At 37.0% G+C, this 23674-nt stretch overlaps 1 protein-coding gene across 2 annotated transcripts in view; it reads left to right on the top strand.

Annotated features, from left to right (window-relative positions):
* BTBD8 (BTB domain containing 8) overlaps positions 1-23674 on the top strand; it is a 92888-nt gene that overhangs the window by 29287 nt on the left and 39927 nt on the right. For both annotated transcript variants that reach the window (XM_079944074.1, XM_079944075.1), the window contains exon 5: positions 20601-20690. In XM_079944074.1, coding sequence (XP_079800200.1) covers positions 20601-20690 — 90 coding nt within the window. The remainder of the gene's footprint in view (positions 1-20600; positions 20691-23674) is intronic.

The following is a 23674-nucleotide window of genomic DNA, read 5'->3' on the forward strand; positions in this document are numbered from 1 at the left end:
CTTCAATTAATATTATACACCTTTATGTATGATGTTAGGACATTTTCCCCCTTCTGTCTCTTGTGTTATTGCTGCCATACATTTCACTTCTATATATACTCAAAACCCCACTATAAATTGTAATTAATTTTTTAAACAATTATCTTTTAAGTAATTTTAAAAATGAGGGAAAAAGTTATACTTTAGTTATATTACCAGTTCTGACACTTTCAGTCTTTGGTGTAGGTCCAGGTTTCTATCTGTTATAATTTTCCTTCAGCCTAAAGAACTTTCTTTAAATTTCTTGTAATAGAGTTCAGCTGGCAATGACTTTTCTCAGCTTTTGTCTAGAAAAGTCTTCATTTAGCCTCCATTTTTGAAAGATATTTTTGCTGAATACAAAATTATAAATTTGTGATTTGGATTTCTTTCAGTGCTTTAATCATGTAATTTCATTGTTTTTTTGGCTGTGCTGTCTCTAACAAGAAGCCTGTGATCATGTCTAGCTTTCCATGTCAGTATTTGATGTACCTTTTTCTTTGGCTGCTTTACAGTTTTTTTCTCTATAATTAGTTTTTAGCAATTTGGTTATATCTTGTGCTTTTGTTTATTCTGCTTATGATTTATTGAGCTTCCTGGACCTGTGAGTTTGTAGTTTTTATGAAATTTGGAAATTCTACAACTATTATTTTTTTCAAGTTTTCTTACCATCCTCTTCTTTTTCTCCTTTCCACATGGGACTCCAATTATGTTATGTTAGTCCCAAGCTCGCTTAAGCTCCTTTTTTTTTTTTTTTTTTTTTTGCGGTACACGGGCCTCTCACTGCTGTGGCCTCTCCCGCTGCGGAGCATAGGCTCCGGACGCGCAGGCTCAGCGGCCATGGCTCACGGGCCCAGCCGCTCCGCGGCATGTGGGATCTTCCCGGACCGGGGCACGAACCCGTGTCCCCTGCATCGGCAGGCGGATTCTCAACCACTGCGCCACCAGGGAAGCCCAAGCTCCTTTTTTTTTTAACCAGTTTATTTTTTCTCCCTATGTCTTGTTTGGATAATTTGTATTGCTATATACACAGGTACACCAATCATTTCTTCTTCAGTATCTAATCTTTTTAGTCCATTCATGAATTGTTTTTCATTTCAGATATTGCATATTTCATCTCTAAAAGTTTTGTCAGGTTTTTAAAAAGATCTCTTCATTATGTTACTTATTTAAAAATCCTTGAGTGTATCTATAATAAGATCTTATTTTGTTTATTTACTTTTTATTTATTTATTTTGGGCTGTGTTGGGTCTTCATTGCTGCACGTGGGCTTTCTCTAGTTGCAGGAGCGGGGGCTAGTCTTCTTTGTGGAGCACAGGCTTCTCATTGCAGTGGCTTCTCTTGTGGCAGAGCACTGGCTCTAGGCACGCAGGCTTCTGTAGTTGTGGCACATGAGCTCAGTAGTTGTGGCTTGCGGGCTGTAGAGCGCAGGCTCAGTAGTTGTGGTGCACAGGCTTATTTGCTCTGTGGCATGTGGTATCTTCCGGACCAGGGCTCAAACCTGTGTCCCCTGCATTGGCAGGCAGATTCTTAACCACAGTGCCACCAGTGAAGTCCCTATAATAGCATTTTTTTTTTTTGCGGTACGCAGGCCTCTCACTGTTGTGGCCTCTCCTGTTACGGAGCGCAGGCTCCGGACGTGCAGGCTCAGCGGCCATGGCTCATGGGCCCAGCCACTCCGCGGCATGTGGGATCTTCCCGGACCGGGGCATGAACCCATGTCCCCTGCATCGGCAGGCGGACTCCCAACCACTGCGCCACCAGGGAAGCCCCCTATAATAGCATTTTTTTTTCCTGTTTTATTTATTTATTTATTTTTTATTGGAGTATAATTGCTTTACAATGGTGTGTTAGTTTCTGCTTCACAACAAAATGAATCAGTTATATATATACATATGTTCCCATATCTCTTCCCGCTTGCGTCTCCCTCCCTCCCACCCTCCCTATCCCACCCCTCCAGGCGGTCACAAAGCACCAAGCTGATCTCCCTGTATAATAGCATTTTTAACTGCTTTTTCTGCTAACTCCATCATTTCTTTCATTTCTGGGTCTATTTCTATTGACTGATTTTTCTCCTGATTATAGTTCATATTTTGCTACTTCTTCACATACCTGATCATTTTTTATTAGATTCAGAACATTATGAATAGTATGCTGTTGAGTGTTTGAATTTTGTCGTCTCTCTTTTAAAAGTGTTGAAGTTTGTTTTAGCAGGCAATTAAGTTATTGTGGATCATCTTCATCTTTTTGAGATTTGTTTTTAAACTTAGGGTGGCTCTAGAGTAGCCTTTACTCTGAAGGGTGGATAGCTCTTCTACTGAGGTGTGACCCTTCTGGGACCTAGGAGCAGTATTCAGTCCTTGCCAGAAGGAACTTGATCTTCCTGCCCTGTATGAACAGGCTTATAGCTCCCTGACCTTTATTCTTTGCTGGGCTTCATGAAGTTTTACCCTATGTGTGCTCAGATTGTGTTCAGATGAAGGCTCAACGGGATCCCTCCTCTAATTTTTGGAGCTCTTTTTCTTGAGTTCCTCTTCTATTGTACTGTGCCCCGTAAATTCCAGCTGACTCATTTTCCCGAGCTCCCATATTTGTCTTCTCAACTCAGCAAGACAACTAGGCTCTGCTTCTGTTTACCTTCCCTGTGCCATGATCTAATTGTTTCTGGGAAGAAAAGTGATATGATTGTAGGGCTTGCCTCATTTGTTTTCTTTCTCTTAAGGATCAGAGTTCTGTACTGCCTTTTTTTTCAATGTCATATTTTATTCACTTTCCTACTTGTTAATGGAGGTGAGGCAAGTCCCATACTTGTTATCTTTCATGGGTGGAAGCAGAAACCCTAATTTTTTCTTAATATACTTTATTTTTAGAACACTTAAATTTACAGAAAAACTGAGTACAGAGAATTCCCATATGCCCCCACACCCAGTTCCCTTATTATCAACATCTTATGTGTGCATCTTAGTATAGTACGTTTGTTACAATGAAAGAACCAATATTGAGACAATATTATTCACTAACATCCATAGTTTATTCAGAATTCATCAGTTTTTGACTAATGTCTTTTTTCTATTCTAGGATCCCATCCAGGATACCACATTACATGTAGTGGTCATGTTTCCTTAGGCTTCTCTTGGCTGTGATAGTTTCTCAGACTTTCCTTGTCTTTGATGACCTTGACAGTTTGAGGAGTCCTGGGCAAGTATTTTGTAGAATGTCCCTCAGTTGTAGTTTACTTAATGTTTTTCACATGATTAAATGAGTTATGAATTTTGGGGAGGAAGTTCACAAAGATAAACTGCCATTCTTATTACATCATTTCAAGGGTACCTGTAATCAGCATGACTTATCACTGTTTATGTTAACCTTGATCACTTGGCTACACTAGTTTTCGTCTGGTTTCTTCACTGTAAAGTTACTCCCCTCTCCCCCATCTCCCAGTTCTATACTGTACTCTCTAGAAGTAAGTCACCTTAAGTGTAGTAAGCCTACACTTAAAGGATGGGGAGTTATGGTCCACCTTCTTGAGGGGATAGTATCTACCTAAATTATTTGACATTCTTCTATACAAGAAATTTGTCTTTTCTCCCCTCTTTATTTATTCAAACATTTCTGTATGTCAGCATGTACTCATGGATATATATTTTGTACTTCAGCTCATTTTGGTACTTTGGTTTGTAATTTGGTTTATCTTGCATTTTGGCCTATTTATTTTTTACTGAAATTGTTCCAGGTTTAGTTATGGGAGCTCCTTCAATTGGTTCTTGACATACAACCCCCCCCATCAGTGTGTGTGTGTGTGTGTGTGTGTGTGTGTGTGTGTGTGTAGCATTTCCTTACTTACTGACACTAAAAGATACTCTAGACTCATCTGTCCTAGAACCAAATATTTCTCTAATGAACCCTGATTCCTTTTATTCTAATGGTATTAGAAACTACTGTTTGGACACTGGGTGTGCTTGTTGCTAGTTCTTTTAGATCCTCTCAGCTGACAGAGCAAGGAAATATATGTGTATATATTAATCTTCAGATATGCACATATCTATAAATATTTCTGTATGAATCCATCTTTATTTGTATTAAGCAAAAAATGAATTCATCATGAGATCTCCAACACTGATCACACTAACACATTGATCATCCTACTCTTACCTCCTTGCTTGTCTGTAATCTTCCAGTATAGCGGTGAGAAACTGGCTTTCATCATCTAACATCTAATACTTAATCATTCAATTCCAGTATTCATGTATAGTGGTTTCAGAATTGTTAATCCATACCTGCATGGGAAACAACTTTACCAACTAGAGCAGGGGTCCCCAACCCCTGGGCCACAGACTGTTATTGGTCCATGGCCCATTAGGAACTGGGCCACACAGCAGGAGGTGAGCGGCGGGCAAGTGAGCGAGTGAAGCTTCATCTGTATTTACAACCGCTCCCCAGCACTCACATTACTGCCTGAGTTCCGTCTCCTGTCAGATCAGCAGCAGCATTAGATTCTCATAGGAGCACGAACCCTACTGTGAACTGCACATGTGAGGGATCTAGGTTGCACACACCTTATGAGAATCTAATGCCTGATGATCTGAGGTGCAGCTGAGGCAGTGATGCCAGCACTGGGGAGCAGCTGCAAATACAGATTATCATTAGCAGAGAGGTTTGACTGCACAGAGACCATAATAAATCAATTGCTTGCAGACTCATATCAAAGCCTTATCAGTGAGTGGTAAGTGACAATTAAGCTGCATCTTACAGAGTAGACTGGACATAAGCAACACACTTTGGGTGTCACTGTCTCCCATCACCCCCAGATGGGACCATCCAGTTGCAGGAAAACAAGCTCAGGGCTCCCAGTGATTCTGCATTATGGTGAGTTGTATAATTATTTCATTATATATTACAATGTAATAATAGAAATAAAGTGCACAATAAATGTAATGCGCTTGAATCATCCCAAAACCATCCCCTCCCCACCCCCAGTCCGTGGAAAAATTGCCTTCCACGAAACTAGTCCCTGGTGCCAGAAAGGTTGTGGACTCCTGAACTAGAGTACACTGCTTGTACTACACAGTTCCTTTGCCTTTATTCGTACAGTCTATACTCATTTCCAAAGTTATTTAGGCCAGTACCTCCATCTCCCACTCGCTTCAATGAGGTTATTTCATACATTTGTAATACAGTTAGGTAATTTTGTCACAGTCTGCATCCTGGGATCTCCTGACCTCCTCCTAAGTGTTCTTGTTTTAATTAGCATACATTAAGTTTCACTTGTACTATAAAGTTCTGTGGGTTTTTTTTTTTAAACATCTTTATTGGAGTATAATTGCTTTACAATGTTGTGTTAGTTTCTGCTATATAACAAAGTGAATCACCTATATGTATACATATATCCCCATATCTCCTCCCTCTTTCATTTCCCTCCCACCCCTCTAGGTGGTCACAAAGCACCGAGCTGATCTCCCTGTACTATGCAGCTGCTTCCTACTAGCTATCTATTTTACGTTTGGTAGTGTATATATGTCAGTGCTACTCTCTCACTTCGTCCCAGCTTGTCCTTCCCCTTCCCTGTGTCCTCAGGTCCATTCTCTGCCTCTGCCTCTTTATTCCTGTCCTGCCCCTAGGTTCATCAGAACCATTATATATGTGTTAGCATACAGTATTTGTTTTTCCTTTCTGACTTATTCACTCTGTATGACAGACTCTAGGTCCATCCACCTCACTACAAATAACTCAATTTTGTTTCTTTTTATGGCTGAGTAATATTCCATTATATATACGTGCCTCATATTCTTTCTCCATTCATCTGTCAATGGACACTGAGGCTGCTTCCATATCCTGGTTATTGTAAATAGAGCTGCAGTGAACATTGTGGTACATGACTCTTTTTGAATTATGGTTTTCTCAGGGTATATGTCCAGTAGTGGGATTTCTGGGTCACATGGTAGTTCTATTTTTACTTTTTTAAGGAACCTCCATACTGTTCTCCCTAGTGGCTGTATCAATTTGCATTCTCACCAACAGTGTAAGAGGGTTCCCTTTTCTCAACACCCTCTCCAGCATTTACTGTTTATAGATTTTTTTTTTTTTTTTTGTGGTACGTGGGCCTCTCACTGTTGTGGCCTCTCCCGTTGCGGAGCACAGGCTTCGGACGTGCAGGCTCAGCGGCATGTGGGATCTTCCCGGACCGGGGCACGAACCCGTGTCCACTGCATCAGCAGGCGGACTCTCAACCACTGCGCCACCAGGAAGCCCTGTTTGTAGATTTTTTGTTGATGGCCATTCTGACTGGTGGGAGGTGATACCTCATTGTCATTTTGATTTGCATTTCTCTAATGATTACTGATGTGGAGCATCCTTTCATGTGTTTGTTGGCCATCTGTATGTCTTCTTTGGAGAAATGTCTATTTAGGTCTTCTGCCCATTTCTGGATTGGGTTGTTTGTTTTTTTGATATTGAGCTGCATGAGCGGCTTGTATATTTTGGAGATTAATTCTTTGTCAGTTGCTTCATTTGCAAATATTTTCTCCCATTCTGAGGGTTGTCTTTTCGTCTTGTTTATGGTTTCCTTTGCTGTGCAAAAGCTTTTAAGTTTCATGAGGTCCCATTTGTTTATTTGTTTTTATTTCCATTTCTCTAGGAGGTGGGTCAAAAAGGATCTTGCTGTGATTTAGGTCATGAGTGTTCTGCCTATGTTTTCCTCTAAGAGTTTTATAGTGTCTGGCCTTACATGTAGGTCTTTAATCCATTTTGAGTTTATTTTTGTGTATGGTGTTAGGAAGTGTTATAACTTCATTCTTTTACATGTAGCTGTCCAGTTTTCCCAGCACTACTTGTTGAAGAGGCTGTCTTTTCTCCATTGTATATTCTTGCCTCCATTATCAAAGATAAGGTGACCATATGTATGTGGGTTTATCTCTGGGCTTTCTCTCCTGTTCCATTGATCTATTTCTGTTTTTGTGCCAGTACCATACTGTCTTGATTACTTTAGCTTTGTAGTATAGTCCGATGTCAGGGAGCCTCATTCCTCCAGCTCTGTTTTTTTTTCTCAAGATTGCTTTGGCTATTTGGGATCTTTTGTGTTTCCATACAAATTGTGAACTTTTTTATTCTAGTTCTGTGAAAAATGCCATTGGTAGTTTGACAGGGATCACACTGAACCTGTAGATTGCTTTGGGTAGTATAGTCATTTTCACAATGTTGATTTTTCCAATCCAAGAACCTGGTATATCTCTCCATCTGTTTGTATCATCTTTAATTTCTTTCATCATTGTCTTATAGTTTTCTGCATACAGGTCTTCTGTCTCCTTGGGTAGATTTATTCCTAGGTATTTTATTCTTTTTGTTGCAGTGGTAAATGGGAGTGTTCCTTAATTTCTCTTTCAGATTTTACGTTGTTAGTGCAACAACAAAAATGCAAGAAATGCTGTGCATTAATTTTCTATCCTGCTACTTTACCAAATTCATTGATTAGCTCTAGTAATTTCTGGTAGCATTTTTAGGATTCTCTATGTGTAGTATCATGTCATCCGCAAACAGTAACAGCTTTTTTTTTTTTTTAACATCTTTATTGGAGTATAATTGCTTTACAATGGTATGTTAGTTTCAGCTTCACAACAAAATGAATCAGTTATATATATACATATATTCCCATATCTCTTCCCGCTTGCGTCTCCCTCCCTCCCACCCTCCCTATCCCACCCCTCCAGGCAGTCACAAAGCACCGAGCTGATCTCCCTGTGCTATGCGGCTGCTTCCCACTAGCTATCTACCTTACGTTTGGTAGTGTATATATGTCCATGCCTCTTTATCGCTTTGTCACCGTTTACCCTTCCCCCTCCCCATAGTCTCAAGTCCATTCTCTAGTAAGTCTGTGTCTTTATTCCTGTTTCACCCCTAGGTTTTTCATGACTTTTTTTTTTTTTAAATTCCATATATATGTGTTAGCATACGGTATTTGTCTCTCTCTTTCTGACTTACTTCACTCTGTATGACAGACTCTAGGTCTATCCACCTCATTACAAATAGCTCAATTTCGTCTCTTTTTATGGCTGAGTAATATTCCATTGTATATATGTGCCACATCTTCTTTATCCATTCATCCGATGATGGACACTTAGGTTGTTTCCATCTCTGGGCTATTGTAAATAGAGCTGCAATGAACATTTTGGTACATGACTCTTTTTGAATTATGGTTTTCTCAGGGTATATGCCCAGTAGTGGGATTGCTGGGTCATATGGTAGTTCTATTTGTAGCTTTTTAAGGAACCTCCATACTGTTCTCCACAGTGGCTGTATCAATTTACATTCCCACCAACAGTGTAAGAGGGTTCCCTTTTCTCCACACCCTCTCCAGCATTTATTGTTTCTAGATTTTTTGATGATGGCCATTCTGACTGGTGTGAGATGATATCTCATTGTAGTTTTGATTTGCATTTCTCTAATGATTAGTGATGTTGAGCATTCTTTCATGTGTTTGTTGGCACTCTGTATATCTTCTTTGGAGAAATGTCTATTTAGGTCTTCTGCCCATTTTTGGATTGGGTTGTTTGTTTTTCTGTTATTAAGCTGCATGAGCTGCTTATAAATTTTGGAGATTAATGCTTTGTCAGTTGCTTCATTTGCAAATATTTTCTCCCATTCTGAGGGTTGTCTTTTGGTCTTCTTTATGGTTTCCTTTGCTGCGCAAAAGCTTTTAAGTTTCATTAGGTCCCATTTGTTTACTTTTGTTTTTATTTCCATTTCTCTAGGAGGTGGGTCAAAAAGGACCTTGCTGTGATTTATGTCATAGAGTGTTCTGCCTATGTTTTCCTCTAAGAGTTTGATAGTTTCTGGCCTTACATTTAGGTCTTTAATCCATTTTGAGCTTATTTTTGTGTATGGTGTTAGGGAGTGATCTAATCTCATACTTTTACATGTAGCTGTCCAGTTTTCCCAGCACCACTTATTGAATAGGCTGTCCTTTCTCCACTGTACATTTCTGCCTCCTTTGTCAAAGATAAGGTGACCATATGTGCGTGGGTTTATCTCTGGGCTTTCTATCCTGTTCCATTGATCTATCTTTCTGTTTTTGTGCCAGTACCATACCGTCTTGATAACTGTAGCTTTGTAGTATAGTCTGAAGTCAGGGAGCCTGATTCCTCCAGTTCCTTCTTTCGTTCTCAAGATTGCTTTGGCTATTCGGGGTCTTTTGTGTTTCCATACAAATTGCAAAATTTTTTGTTCTAGTTCCGCAAACAGTAACAGCTTTTTACTGCTTCTTCTCCGATTTGGATTCCTTTTATTTTTTATTTATTTATTTTTCCTTTATTCCATTTTTCTTTTCTGATTGCTGTGGCTAAAACTTCCAAGCTGTGTTGAATAATAGTGGTGAGAGTGGGCAACCTTGTCTTGTTCCTGATCTTAGAGGAAATGGTTTCAGTTTTTCACCATTGAGAACGATGTTGGCTGTGGGTTTGTCATATATGGCCTTAATTATGTTGAGGTAAGTTCCCTCTATGCCTACTTGCTGGAGGGTTTTTATCATAAATGGGTGTTGAATTTTGTCGAAAGATTTTTGTGCATCTATTGAGATTATCATATGGCTTTTATCCTTCATTTTGTTAATATGGTGTATCACATTGATTGATTTGCATATACTGAAGAATCCTTGCATTCCTGGAATAAACCCTGCCTGATCATGGTGTATGATCCTTTTAATGTGCTGTTGGATTCTGTTTGCTAGTATTTTGTTGAGGATTTTTGCGTCTATGTTCATCACTGATATTGGCCTGTAGTTTTCTTTCTTTGTGACATGTCTAGTTTTGGTATCAGGATGATGGTGACCTCATAGAATGAGTTTGGGAGTGTTCCTCCCTCTGCTATATTTTGTAAGAGTTTGAGAAGGATAGGTGTTAGCTCTTCTCTAAATGTTTGATAGAATTCGCCTGTGAAGCCATCTGGTCCTGGGCTTTTGTTTGTTGGAAGATTTTTAATCACCGTTTCAATTTCAGTGCTTGTGATTGGTCTGTTTATATTCTATTTCTTCCTGGGTCAGTCTCGGAAGGTTGTGCTTTTCTAAGAATTTGTCCATTTCTTCCAGGTTGTCCATTTAATTGGCATATAGTTGCTCGTAGTAATCTCTCATGATCCTTCGTATTTCTGCAGTGTCAATTGTTACTTCTCCTTTTTCATTTCTAATTCTATTGATTTGAGTCTTCTCCCTTTTTTTCTTGATGAGTCTGGCTGATGGTTTATCAATTTTGTTTATCTTCGTAAAGAACCTTTTAGTTTTATTGATATTTGCTATTGTTTCCTTCATTTCTTTTCCATTTATTTTTCTTCTGATCTTTATGATTTCTTTCCTTCTGCTAACTTTGGGGTTTTTTTGTTCTTCTTTCTCTAATTGCTTTAGGTGTAAAGTTAGGTTGTTTATTTGAGATTTTTCTTCTTTCTTGAGGTAGGATTGTATTGCTATAAACTTCCCTCTTTAGAACTGCTTTTGCTGCATCCCATAGGTTTTGGGTCGTCATGTTTTCATTGTCATTTGTCTCTAGGTATTTTTTGATTTCCTCTTTGATTTCTTCATTGATCTCTTGGTTATTTAGTAGCATATTGTTTAGCCTCCATGTGTTTGTATTTTTTCCTGTAATTGATATCTAGTATCACAGCATTGTGATCGGAAAAGATACTTGATATGATTTCAGTTTTCTTAAATTTACCAAGGCTTGATTTGTGACCCAAGATATGATCTATCCTGGAGAATGTACCATGAGCACTTGAGAAGAAAGTGTATTCTGTTGTTTTTGGATGGAATGTCCTATAAATATCAAGTCCATCTTGTTTAATGTATCATTTAAAGCTTGTGTTTCCTTATTTATTTTCATTTTGGATGGTCTGTCCATTGGTGAAAGTGGGGTGTTAAAGTTGCCTACTATGATTGTGTTACTGTCGATTTCCCCCTTTATGGCTGTTATCATTTGCCTTATGTATTGAGGTGCTCCTATGTTGGGTGCATAAATATTTACAATTGTTATATCTTCTTGGATTGATCCCTTGATCATTATGTAGTGTCCTTCTTTGTCTCTTGTAATAGTCTTTATTTTAATGTCTATTTTGTCTGATATGAGAATTGTTACTCCAGCTTTCTTTTGATTTCCATTTGCGTGGAATATCTTTTTCCATCCCTCCACTTTCAGTCTGTATGTGTCCCTAGGTCTGAAGTGGGTCTCTTGTAGACAGCATATATACAGCTCTTGTTTTTGTATCTATTCAGCCAGTCTGTGTCTTTTGGTTGTGGCATTTAATCCATTTACATTCAAAGTTATTATCAATATGTATGTTCCTATGACCATTTTCTTAATTGTTTTGGGTTTGTTTTTATAGGTCTTTTCCTTCTCTTGTGTTTCCTGCCTAGAGAAGTTCCTTTAGCATTTGTTGTAAAGGTGGTTTGGTCGTGCTGAATTCTCTTAGATTTTGCTTGTCTGTAAAGCTTTTAATTTCTCCATCGAATCTGAATGAGATCCTTGCTTGGTAGAGTAATCTTGGTTGGAGGTTTTTCCCTTTCATCACTTTAAATATATCCTGCCACTTCCTTCTGGCTTGCAGTGTTTCTGCTTAAAGCTCAGCTGTTAATCTTATAGGAATTCCCTTGTATGTTATTTGTTGCTTTTCCCTTGCTGCTTTTAATATTTTTTCTTTGTATTTAATTTTTGATAGTTTGATTATTATGTGTCTTGGCGTGTTTCTCCTTGGGTTTATCCTGTATAAGACTGTCTGCGTTTCCTGGACATGATTGACTCTATCCTTTCCCATGTTAGGGAAGTTTTCAACTATAATCTTTTCAAATATCTTCTCAGTCCCTTTCTTTTTCTCTTCTTAATCTGGGACACCTATAATTCAAATGTTGGTGCATGTAATGTTGTTCCAGAGGTCTCTGAGACTGTCCTCAATTCTTTTCATTCTTTTTTCTTTATTCTGCTCTGTGGTAGTTATTTCCACTATTTTATCTTTCAGGTCACTTATCCATTCTTCTGCTGCAGTTATTCTGCTACTGGTTCCTTCTAGAGAATTTTTAATTTCATTTATTGTGTTGTTCATCATTGTTTGTTTGCTCTTTAGTTCTACTAGGTCCTTTTTTAGCATTTCTTCTATTTTCTCCATTCTATTTCCAAGATTTTGGATCATTTTACTGTCATTAGTCTGAATTCTTTTTCAGGTAGACTGCCTATTCCCTCTTCATTTGTTTGGTCTGGTGGTTTTTACCTTGCTCCTTCATCTGCTGCATATTTCTCTGTTTTCTCATTTTGCTTAACTTATTGTGTTTGGGGTCTCCTTTTCGCAGGCTGCACATTCATAGTTCCCGTTGTTTTTAGTGTCTGCCCCCAGTGGGTGAGGTTGGTTCATTGCCCATGTCCGGTGGTGTGTTTTGGGATGTTTGTGAATTTAGTATGATTTTAGGCAGCCTCTCTGCTAATGGGTGGGGTGTGTTCCTGCCTTGCTAGTTGTTTGGCATAGGGTGTCCAGCACTGTAGCTTGCTGGCCATTGGGTGGAGCTGGGTCTTAGGGTTGAGACAGAGATTGCTGGGAGAGCTCTTGCAGATTGATATTACATGGGGCTGGGAGGTCTCTGGTGGTCCAGTGTCCTGAACTCGGCTCTCTCACCTTAGAGGCTTAGTCCTGACACCAGGCTGGAGCACCAAGACCCTGTCAGCCACATGGAATTATCAAGGTGGTGGTCATTGGTGAGTGAGAACAGGAGAAGAGGCCTGTTCTATGCCTGGTCCTGCTGAGCAGTTTTCAGACTTCACCTCATTCTGGCAGCAGGATGACTGGGTCAGCCACTTGAGGCAGGATGGGGTGCATTAAGCGGGCAGTGCTCAGCTGTTGTGCAGACTGAGGGGCCCAGTCGAAGCCCTCAGGGAAGGGTGACAGCCTCTGGCCTCCGGCCTCCTGTGGCCACGGCCTCTTTGGGGTCTTCCTCCCGGCGTCAAGTCACTCTCACTTCTGCTTTGGTGGCTGCGCCTTTACCCTGAGCTTCTTCACGAGGCTAGCACTCCCGAGGCGACATATGAAAAGTGCGGGCCGCGCTGAAGCATGAGAAACCTCTGTGGGTTTTTATAAATGGATATTGTCCTACATCTACCATTACAGTATCATACAGACATTTTCAACTAAAAATCCCCTTTGATCAGTCTCTTCAGGTTTTCCCCCTCCCCAACCCTCTGGCTTTTTTTTTTTTTTTTTTTTTACTATTTCCATAGTTTTGCCTTTTCTAGAATGTCATTTGAATAGAGTCATATAACATGTAGCCTTTTGGGACTGATTTCTTTCATTTAGCAATATGCATTTACTATTCATTCATGTTTTTGTGTGACTTTATAGCTAATTCTTTTTTTTTTTTTATCACTGAGTAGTATTCAGTTGTAATGAATATACCATTTTTTATCTGTTCACCTATTGAAGGACATTATGGTTGCCTTAGTTTGGTGATTATGAATAAAGCTGCTGTAAACATTTGTGTACAAGTTTTTGTGTGGACATAAGTTTTCAGGTCTTACTGAAACTGTCTTTCAAAGTGGCTCTATCACTTGCATTTCCACTAGCAATGAATGAGAGTTCTTTCTGGTCCTCATCCTCATCAGCAGTTGATACTGTTCTTATTATTTTTTGTTTTTTGGACTTTAGTCTTTCAGATAGGTATGTACTGGTATCTTATTGTTGTTTCACTTTTTATTTACCTAATGGCAAGTGATGTTGAAGATCTTTTCATATGCTTATTTGCCATCTGTATATTATTGAGAGTTTTTGGTTCAGATCTTTTTTTTATTGTCAAGTTAGGTTGTTTGTTGTCTTACTATTGAATTTTAAGAATTCTTTGGATATTTTGCATAGAAGTCCTTTATATGATATGTGCTTTGCAAATACTTTCTCCCAGTTGGTGCCTTGATTTTCATTCTCTTAACAGTGCCTTTTATAGAGCAAAATTTTTAAATTTTAATAGAATCCAGCTTATCAATTTTTTCTTTTTTGGATCATATGTTTGATGTTATATCTAAATTCATCATCAAACCCAAGATCCTTTGTTTTCTTCTAGAAGTTTATGGTTTTATATTTATATCTATGATCCATTTTGAGGTAATTAGTTAATTTTTATGTGAGGTATAAGGTTTGTATCTACGTTTATTTTTTTTACATGTGGATGTCCAGTTGCTCCAGGACCACTGTTAAGAAGATTATCCTTTCTCTACTGAATTGCCATTGTGCTTTTGTCAAAACTGAATTGATTGTATTTGTGTAGGTCTATTTCTGACCTCTCTATTCCATTGATCAATGAGTCTCTACTTTCACTAGTGCATACTGTTTTGAGTACTTTAACTGTATAGTAATTCTGGGAATCAGGTAGTGTGAATCATCCAACTCTGTTCTTCTTTTTCAATATTGTGTTGGCTATTTTAGGTTCTTTGCCTTTCCATATAAGTTTGAGAATCACTTTGTCAATATCTACAAAATAGCTTTCTGGGACTTGGATTGAAATTTCCTAAATTTTTTAAGTCATAAGAATTGCAAATGCTTTTCTGTATCTATTTTGATGATCACATGGCTTTTCTCCTTTATTTTATTATTTTTTTAATCCCATACTCCCAGCTTACCTCCCCCTCCTTTCCCCTTTGGTAACCATAAGTTTGTTTTCTATGTCTGTGAGTCTGTTTCTGTTCTGTAAATGAGTTCATTTGTACTCTTTTTAGATTCCACATATAAGTGGTCTCATATAATATTTGTCTTTGTCTGACTTACTTCACTGAGTATGATAATCTCTAGGTCCATCCATGTTGCTGCAAATGGCATTATTTCATTCTTTTTTTATGGCTGAGTAATATTCCTGTGTGTGTGTGTGTGTGTGTGTGTGTGTGTGTGTGTGTGTATAGATAACATGTCTTCTTTATCCGTTTATCTGTTGATGGACACTTAGGTTGCTTCCATGTCTTGGCTATTGTAAATAGTGCCACTATGAACATTGGGGTGCATGTATCTTTTTGAATTAGCACTTTTGTTTTCCAGACAGTTGCCTAGGAGTGAGATTGCTGGATCATATTTTTACTTTTTTAAAGAACCTCCCTACTGTTTTCTGTAGTAGCTGCACCAATTTATATCCCCACCAACAGTGTAGAAGGGTTTTCTTTTCTCCACAACCTCTCTAGCATTTATTATTTGTAGACTTTTTGATGATAACCATTTCTGACAGGTGTGAGGTGATACCTCATTGTAGTTTTGATTTGCATTTCTCTGATAATTAGCAATGTTGAGCATCTTTTCATGCGCCTGTTGGCCTTCTGTATGTCTTCTTTGGAGAAATGTCTATTTAGGTATTCTGCCCTTTTTTTTGATTGAGTTGTTTGTTTTTTTGTTACTGAGTTGTATCAGCTGTTTATATATTTTGGAAATTAAACCCCTGTCAGTTGTATCATTTGCAAATATTTTTTCCCAGTCCATAGGTTGTCTTTTCATTTTGTTTATGGTTTTCTTTGCTGTGCAAAACTGATGTGTGATTAGGTCCCATTTGTTTATTTTTGCTTTTATTTCTTTTGCCTGGGGAGACTGACCAAAGAAAACATTGCTATGATTTATGTCAGAGAATGTTTTTCCTATATTCTCTTCTAGGAGTTTTATGGTGTCATGTCTTATATTTAAGTCTTTATGCCATTTTGAGTTTATTTTTATGTATGGTGTGAGGGAATGTTCTAACTTCATTGATTTACATACAGATGTCCATCTTCCCCAACACCACTTGCTGAAGAGACTGTCTTTTCTCCATTGTTTATTCTTGCCTCCTTTGTCATAGATTAATTGACCATAGGTGTGGGTTTATTCCTGGGCTCTCTATTCTGTTCCATTGATCTATGTTTCTTTTTGTGCCAATACCATGCTGTTTTGATTACTGTAGTTTTGTAGTATTGTCTGAAGTCTGGAAGGGTTATGCCTCCAGCTTTGTTCTTTTTCCTCAGAATTGCTTTGGCAGTTCTGAGTCTTTTGTGGTTCCATATAAATTTTAGGATTATTTGTTCTAGTTTTGTGAAAAATGTCATGGGTAATTTGATAGAGATCACATTAAATCTGTAGACTGCTTTGGGTAATGTGGCCATTTTAACAATATTAATTTTTCCAATCCAAGAGCATGGATATCTTTCCATTTCCTTCAATCCTCTTCAATTTCCTTTTTCAATGTTCTATAGTTCTCAGTGTGTAACACTTTCACCTTCTTGGTTAGGTTTAATCCTAGGGTTTTTGTTTTTTAATGTGATTTTAAACAGGATTTTATTTTATTTTTTTACTTTCCCATTCTGATATTTCATTGTTAGTGTAAAGAAATGCAGCAGATTTCTGTATATTAATCTTGTGTCCTGCTACCTTGCTGAATTCATTTATCAGTTCTAATAGTTTTTGTATGGAGTCTTTACAGTTTCTTATATAGAGTATCATTCATTTGCATATAATGAGAATTTTACCTCTTCCCTTTCTGATTTGGATACCTTTTATTTCTTTTTCTTGTCTGATTGCTGTGACTAGGGCTCCCAATACTATGTTGAATAGAATTGGGCATCGTTGTCTTGTTCCAGAATTTAGCAGGAAGGCTTTCAGCTTTTCACCCTTTAGTATTATTTTGCCTGTGGGTTTGTCATAAATGACTTTTATTATGTTGAGGTATGTTCCCTCTATACCCATTTTGGCAAGAGTTTTTTTTATCATGAATGGATGTTGAATTTTATCAGATGCTTTTTCTGCATCTATTGAGATAATCATGTGGTTTATGTCTTTTCTTTTGTTGATGTGGTGTATCACATTGATTGATTTGTGTATGTGGAACTATCCTTGTGACCCTGGAATGAATACAACTTGATCATGGTGTATGATCCTTTTTTTGTGTTGTTCCTTTATTTTGTTAATGTGCTAAATTATGTTGCTTGATTTTGAAACGTTAAAGCAATCCTGCATTCCTGGAATAATTTCAACTTGGTTGTGATGTTTTATATATTCTGTTTATTGCTGGATTCAGTTTGCTAATATTTTGTTTAAGATTTTTTTTATGTATATTTATGAGATAGGTTGGCCTATAACTTTCCATTTTTTATAATGTCCTTGTCAGGTTGAGGTCTTAAATTTACGTTGACTTCATAAAATGAGTTGGGAGGCATTTCTTTTATTTTCTTTCTATTTTATTCATTTTTAATGTGTATGAGTAAGATTGATTTTATATGTTTTTAAAATATTTATTTGAATTCACTGAGGAAGTCATCTTGGCCTGTAATAAAAGGCCACTTTTCTTATATTAAGTTTTATTTTCATCCTTTTTTAAAGTTAAATTTATTGAATTAGAATTCATATACAATCAAATACACACATTTGAAAGTCCAATTTAATGAGTTTTGACTAATGTATAAACCTGGGTAACTCCCACCACAATCAAGATACAGAGAAGTTTCATCACCTAAATCCCTTGTGCCCATTTACCATTAGTACCTTCCCTCTCTCTAGCCCCAGGCAAAAACTGAGTTTCACATGCTTATTTGTCATCTGTATTTCTTTAGTGAGTTTTCTGTTCATATTTTTGCCCATTTTTTAATTGGGCTGTTTGTTTTCTTATTGCTGTATTTTCTAAATTATAGTTTATTTTACCTGTCCTAGAATTTCATATAAATGAACTCAGACATGTTATTGAGCTTGGTTTGCTCAGCATAATGTTTTTGGGCTTAATCCTTGGGTATTATGTATATCAGTGTTTCATTCAGTTTTTATTGCTGAGTAATACTGCATTGTATGCATACACCACAATTTATTTACCCATTCTCCTGTTGGACATATTTGTTGTTTTCAGTGTTTAGCTATTATTAATAAAGCTGGTATTAACATTTTTGTGCAAGTATTTGTGTGATTATATATTTTCATTTCTGTTGGGTAAATTCCTACGAGTAGAATTGCTCGGTCATATGTTAAGTGTATGTTAACTTTTTATGAAATTGAGAAACATTTCTCCAAAGAAGTTATACCATTTTACACTACCACCTACATGCTGTGAAGAGTTCCAGTTTTTCCATATTTTCCTCACCACTTAATGTTGTCGGTCTTTTAAATATTTGCCACTCTAGTAGGTGTGTAGCGGTATCACATTGTGGTTTTAATTTGCATTACCCTGATCACTAGCAATTTTGAGCATCATATTATGTGCTTATTGGCCATTTGCATATCTTATGACGTTTCTGTTCAAATCTTTTACCCATTTTTTTTAAAGCACTCGTAAAGGGAGTGATTTGTTACAAATTTTAATATACATTAACTATTGAGAAACAGACATGTACCTTTTTTCCCCCTTAAAATGAATCATGTACTGTTCTGACCATAGCTTTTTCTAATTTTAATCTAATGCTCAAAACTTGATGTGATGTTTTTCTTTATAACGAGCCATAAACATTAGTTTTGTAGTAAAACTATTTAAATCAATTTGGCTCTTATCTGATAATTTTTTGTGTGAGTGTGCCCATTTTTTAGTAGGATTGCTTATGTTCTTATACTGAGTTGTATAGTTCTTTATATATTATGGATTCAGTTGTTTGGCAGATATACGTTCTGCAAATATTTTTTCCCAACATTTTGCTCATCGTTCCATTTTCTTAAAAGTGGCTTTAAAAGGACTGAAGTTTTAAATTTTGTTAAAATTTAATTTTTTATGTTTTTTTTGAAAAATTGGTTCATGCTTTTTGGTTCCCAAGAAATCTTTGCCTACTCAGAGTTGCAAAGATTTTCACCTGTGTTTTTTCTAGCGATATTATAGTATTAGCTTTTATGTTTAGGTTTTGATCCACTTTGAGTTAATTTTTGTGTTATGGTGTGAGGTTAACTGTCAACATTCATTTTTTCCCCTCCAAACCTCCAGTTCCAGTACCACTAAAAAAGCTTGATCAAGACTGCATTGAATCTAGAAATTAATTTAGGCAGAATGGACATGTTAACAGTTTTGGGTCTTCAAATCCATGAGCACAGTTTAGCTCTCTCTTAGGTCTTTGTAAATTATCTCAGCAATGTTTTATAGCTTTTAATGTAGAGGTCTTGTACTTTTTTGTTATATTTGTTCCTGTGTACTTGACCTTGTTTGCTAATAGTGTAAATGAAATTCTTTTCCTTCATTTATAGCTATTCATTATTATGCCTGATTATCTTTGGATATTTTATTGAAAATTTATAGAAATAATTTAATAGTCTGGATGATGTAATTTTAATGAAGACAAGATTTCCTTTTGCTTCTGGAAAGCATTTAGGCTAGGTGGAGATCACTTTAATCCAGTCAGGAATTGAGCTCATTAAAAGCTGGACTTCAGTTCTAATAAGGGCTTGTCTATTTCCTGTTCATTCTTCTTCCTAAGGTGTAGACCTTTCAGAGTCCAACTGGAATCCTGGGGCATCCACCAAAGTCTCTCCTCATTGCTGGATCCCAAATTCCAATTTGTGTGCCTCCAAGCCTGTGAAGATTGTCAGAAGCTATGTTTAGCTTCTTAGCCTCTCAACCATTGCTTTTGCTTTCATATTTGGCAGTTGCCTCAATGGAAAAAGTAACCTAAAATATACTTGGATCACTTCAAATCATTATTTCTTTCTTTCTTTAAAAAAAAAAAGAATAATACATATATATATGTTTTATATATATATATATATATATATATATACATATATATATATATATATATTTCCAAGCTATTCAGCAGGAGGGTTGGTCTGTGACAACCTAGTAAGCCATTGCCAGAAGTGTCTTTCTCTTATTCCTCTCCCCCTCTACTTTTCCCTCCCAACCTCCACTAGAATATTCACATTTTCTCTATATCTCATTTACTGTTATATTCCCTAGAATAGTGCCTAGCACAGAATAGAAGTCATTAGATATTTGTTGAGTGAAAGAATGGATGAATTAGCATTCTATCTGGGAAGATAGAATGGACATTCAAAAGAAAATATCTTTACTGTCATTTTCTCAAACTTAAGAGATAGCTAAGTAGCTATTCTTGAGCATAATTATGGTGAGTTTTGAACTGGAGCTCAGGACCTTTAGAGTTCTAGTCTCTTACTAATGTTTCCTCAACATGTTACATGACATCGTTTGGTCTTTATTTCTCCATTTGTAAATGATTTATTACTCTCTTACTCATGGAAATTGTTACTAAAATTTAAGAGCTTTCAAGAGAAAAAATTAAGTGGGAGTTCCCTGGTAGCCTAGTGGTTAGGAATCTGGGCTCTCACTGCTGTGACCCAGATTGAGTCCCAGGTCAGGGAACTGAGATCCCTCAAGTGCATGGTGCAGCCAAAAAAAAAAAAAAAGAGAGAGAGAGAAAAAAAAATAAAAAGATGAAAAGGACATTGGAATTAATGTTTTAATCAAGGAATCAAAATTCTTTGGTATAAGTATAGGCTTATAATTTGTATTATTAAAATCTACCAGTGAATACAGTTAAGACGGATAGATTGTTATCATGTTTTAAGAGGTAAAGATGAAGAGTTTCATAAAGAATAACATTTTGCATTGTGCATAAATGTTTGCCTGTGTTTTTTCCCCCTCTTCCCTTTAGAGCCATTTTAAGTGCAAGATCTAGTTATTTTGCTGCGATGCTGAGTGGCTGTTGGGCTGAAAGCTCCCAAGAGTACATTACTCTTCAAGGGTAAGCAGAATTTTTACAAGGCAGCTTGACTGCAAATGATTATAAATAATGCTTTTAATACAAAGCACTTTTCATGAATCTGATTTCCCTGTATGTTCAATGAAATGTTTCTCATGTGGTACAATTCAGCAAAGTACACTTTCTGAAAATGAGAGGTAGTTGGGAACATTTAGTAATAGAGATAGTGTGTTAGTCTTCTCAGACTACCATAACAAGATACCACAAACTGGGTGGTTTAAACAGCAAAGATTTGTTTTCTCACAGTTCTGCAAGATCAAAATGCCAGCAAGGTTGGTGTCTGGTGAGAGCTCTTACCTTGGGTCCTTGGGTTGTAGATAGGCACTTTTCCACTGTGTGCTCCAGTGATGTTCTTTTTAAGTGCATGGGGCTGGGGGGCAGGGAGGTAAAAGGAAGGTGGAAGGAGAGAGCTCACTCTCTGGTGTTCTTCTTATAAGGACACTAATCCTATCACATCAGGGCAGGGCCCCACCCTTATTACCTCATTTAACCTTAATTATTTCCTTAGAAGCCCCATCTCCATATAGGTACACAGGAGTTAGGGCTTCAATATATGAATCTGAGTGGGTGGGAGAACACAGATATTCAGTCTGTAATAGGTAGTTTCTTAAAGAATAATTTGGATAGGTGTGGATTTCACTGACCTATGATAGTGCAATGGTGAATCTACACAGTTGGTGGCAGTTTAAACTGCTGAGACAGTTATTAAGAGATGAACTACTTCCTTAAACGGTGAAATGGAATATTTTTTGGTCACAGATGATCACTGTGAGAATCTGGAGGGTACAATATGGGAGAGGGCTTTGTCAGTAGGAAAACTGCCTGGGCGTTCTGAGGGAGCCTGTCAGCCCTGCATCATTCACACTGCTGATGTTTCCTCGACTGGGTCAACCTTGGCTAGAGGGTTGGGTGTGGAATGGTGGTCATGGTGATTCCATAACAGTGGATGCATGGAAAGTATTGATAAATTCTCACTATTTTTTACACTGGCCTATAATCTTGAGGCTTCTAGGTTACAGCTGTCTGGTTTCCTTACTAACTAAAATTGATCCCCAAATGCCTCTCATTTTTAATTTCTCAGTCTATAAAATATGGAAAATTGAAACATTTGTAAGAATATGTTATGTGTTTTTATTTATTTTTTCATATTTCATTCATTTAATAGAAATGAAACGCATATGCAGAAGAACCTAAACCTCCTTTCTTTCTTACCAGGGTTTTAGAGAGTTGTGTTTTAATTATATTACCTATCACAGTTTCGATACACATATCACAATCTGGCAATCACCAGGTAGTTTCTGATTATGGAAGATTTTGTACACCAAGCAAAGAGTTTATTAGCCTATGGGTAAAAGGAATGTGTAGTTGAATCAGTTGGTGAAACCTTATCATTCACTGTTGAAAAACAACCTGAAAGATACATATATCCTACCAAGAAGGCTTCTTCCTTTATGGCGAATTTAAAATATCTGCTGAATATAGGAAGAGGGATAATGCTAGCAGAGGCCAGAATTTCTCTAAGTGTGTCAATCCTAGGGATAATCACTCTAGTGTAATTTTGGAAACGTGTCCAGGGACTGTGTTTCAGATGTTTTAGATATCATTTTTTAAAACTGTCAATCTTCTCTCATTAGAACTGAATTAAATAAAAATTTAAATGAAGAGATAACCTAGTTTGACTCAGAATGCAACTTTTTTGGCATTTATTAAAAATCATGTGATTCTATGTAGTGAGATAAAGGTCAAAAGAAGTGTATGATTATTGGACCTTACTTGACAGCAGGGGAAAGTAATTTACAGAGAACACTTGTCTGATTTCGTAGAAGAAATCTTAGTTGCTTATATGTTTAGTGACAATTTTTACTATCTGATACCTATTAACATATACCTTTGTTCCTCTCTCCAAATAGATTCTGTCCTCAGCAGTGATAATACCTTACAATAACATCATATATTTTCTAGGATTCTTCCACACTTATGGTGCCCTTTAATTTTTAGAATCAGTCTTTGAGAGAGAGGGTATATTCACATATTACAGATGAGTAAAAACAAGATCAGATAAATTAAATGTCTTCCAGGGGTTACTTGGTAAATAAGTGCTTATGCTGAATATAAGTTACACGTTTGTTGATTCTTAATTCAAAGTCCATTCCACAACAGTTACTGAAGAAATTAAAAGTTTCACATTGGCGTGTGTTCTTGAGCTATCTCAGACTGATCTTCTCCACTGTTTAAATCAGTGATTTTCCCATAGGACCCTCAAGTTCCTGGTAGGTATGTTAGGGAATACATGGCATGGGATTGGGATATGAGGGGAAGGCCATTTGGGAAGAGGCACATCTTCAACCAGAGCTGCTCTACTTTTATTTATTCTATATTGCTCAAAATGACCTCTGAGTTTAGCTATAGGAACAAAGGCAATCTTTAATCAGCACTCACGAGTGATCCGATTAAACATTCAAAACACACAGGCTTTTAAAGGAGAAGTCTATTTATTAAGAGGTCAATAGATAAGAAAGAAGTAGTGGCATAACTATTGGTCTCTACTCACCACCTATAATTTTCCTTCTTTCATTATAGTGGAGGTAATGGATAAAAATCTCCTCTTATAATATGGCTTGACTGCTACTGACCAACTTTAGTGGTTCAAGGGAAAGCCAAGTAGAAGTAGCCAAATTTGTTTTAAACTGTCATTACAAATAAGTAGGCTGTACGTTGTAGCAGTGCCAGCAATGATCAGGCTCACTCCTCTTACAGTATTTTCCCTTCACTTCTGTTGTAAGCAAGACTCTACTCCTTACTGGATCATCTTACCCAGAGCTGCTATTTCAGCAGTGGAGACTTACTCCTAATCAGCTTATTCACTTCTAATGCTAGCACGTTGGAAATGAGGATACATTTCTTTTTGACTCTTTTATTTTGCTTGATGTAACAAGGTTTTCTAATGCTAAAATGAAAAGAGAATT

The sequence above is a fragment of the Stenella coeruleoalba genome (genome assembly GCF_951394435.1).
Source record: "Stenella coeruleoalba genome assembly, chromosome: 1".
In the NCBI taxonomy this organism is placed as follows: Eukaryota; Metazoa; Chordata; class Mammalia; order Artiodactyla; family Delphinidae; genus Stenella; species Stenella coeruleoalba.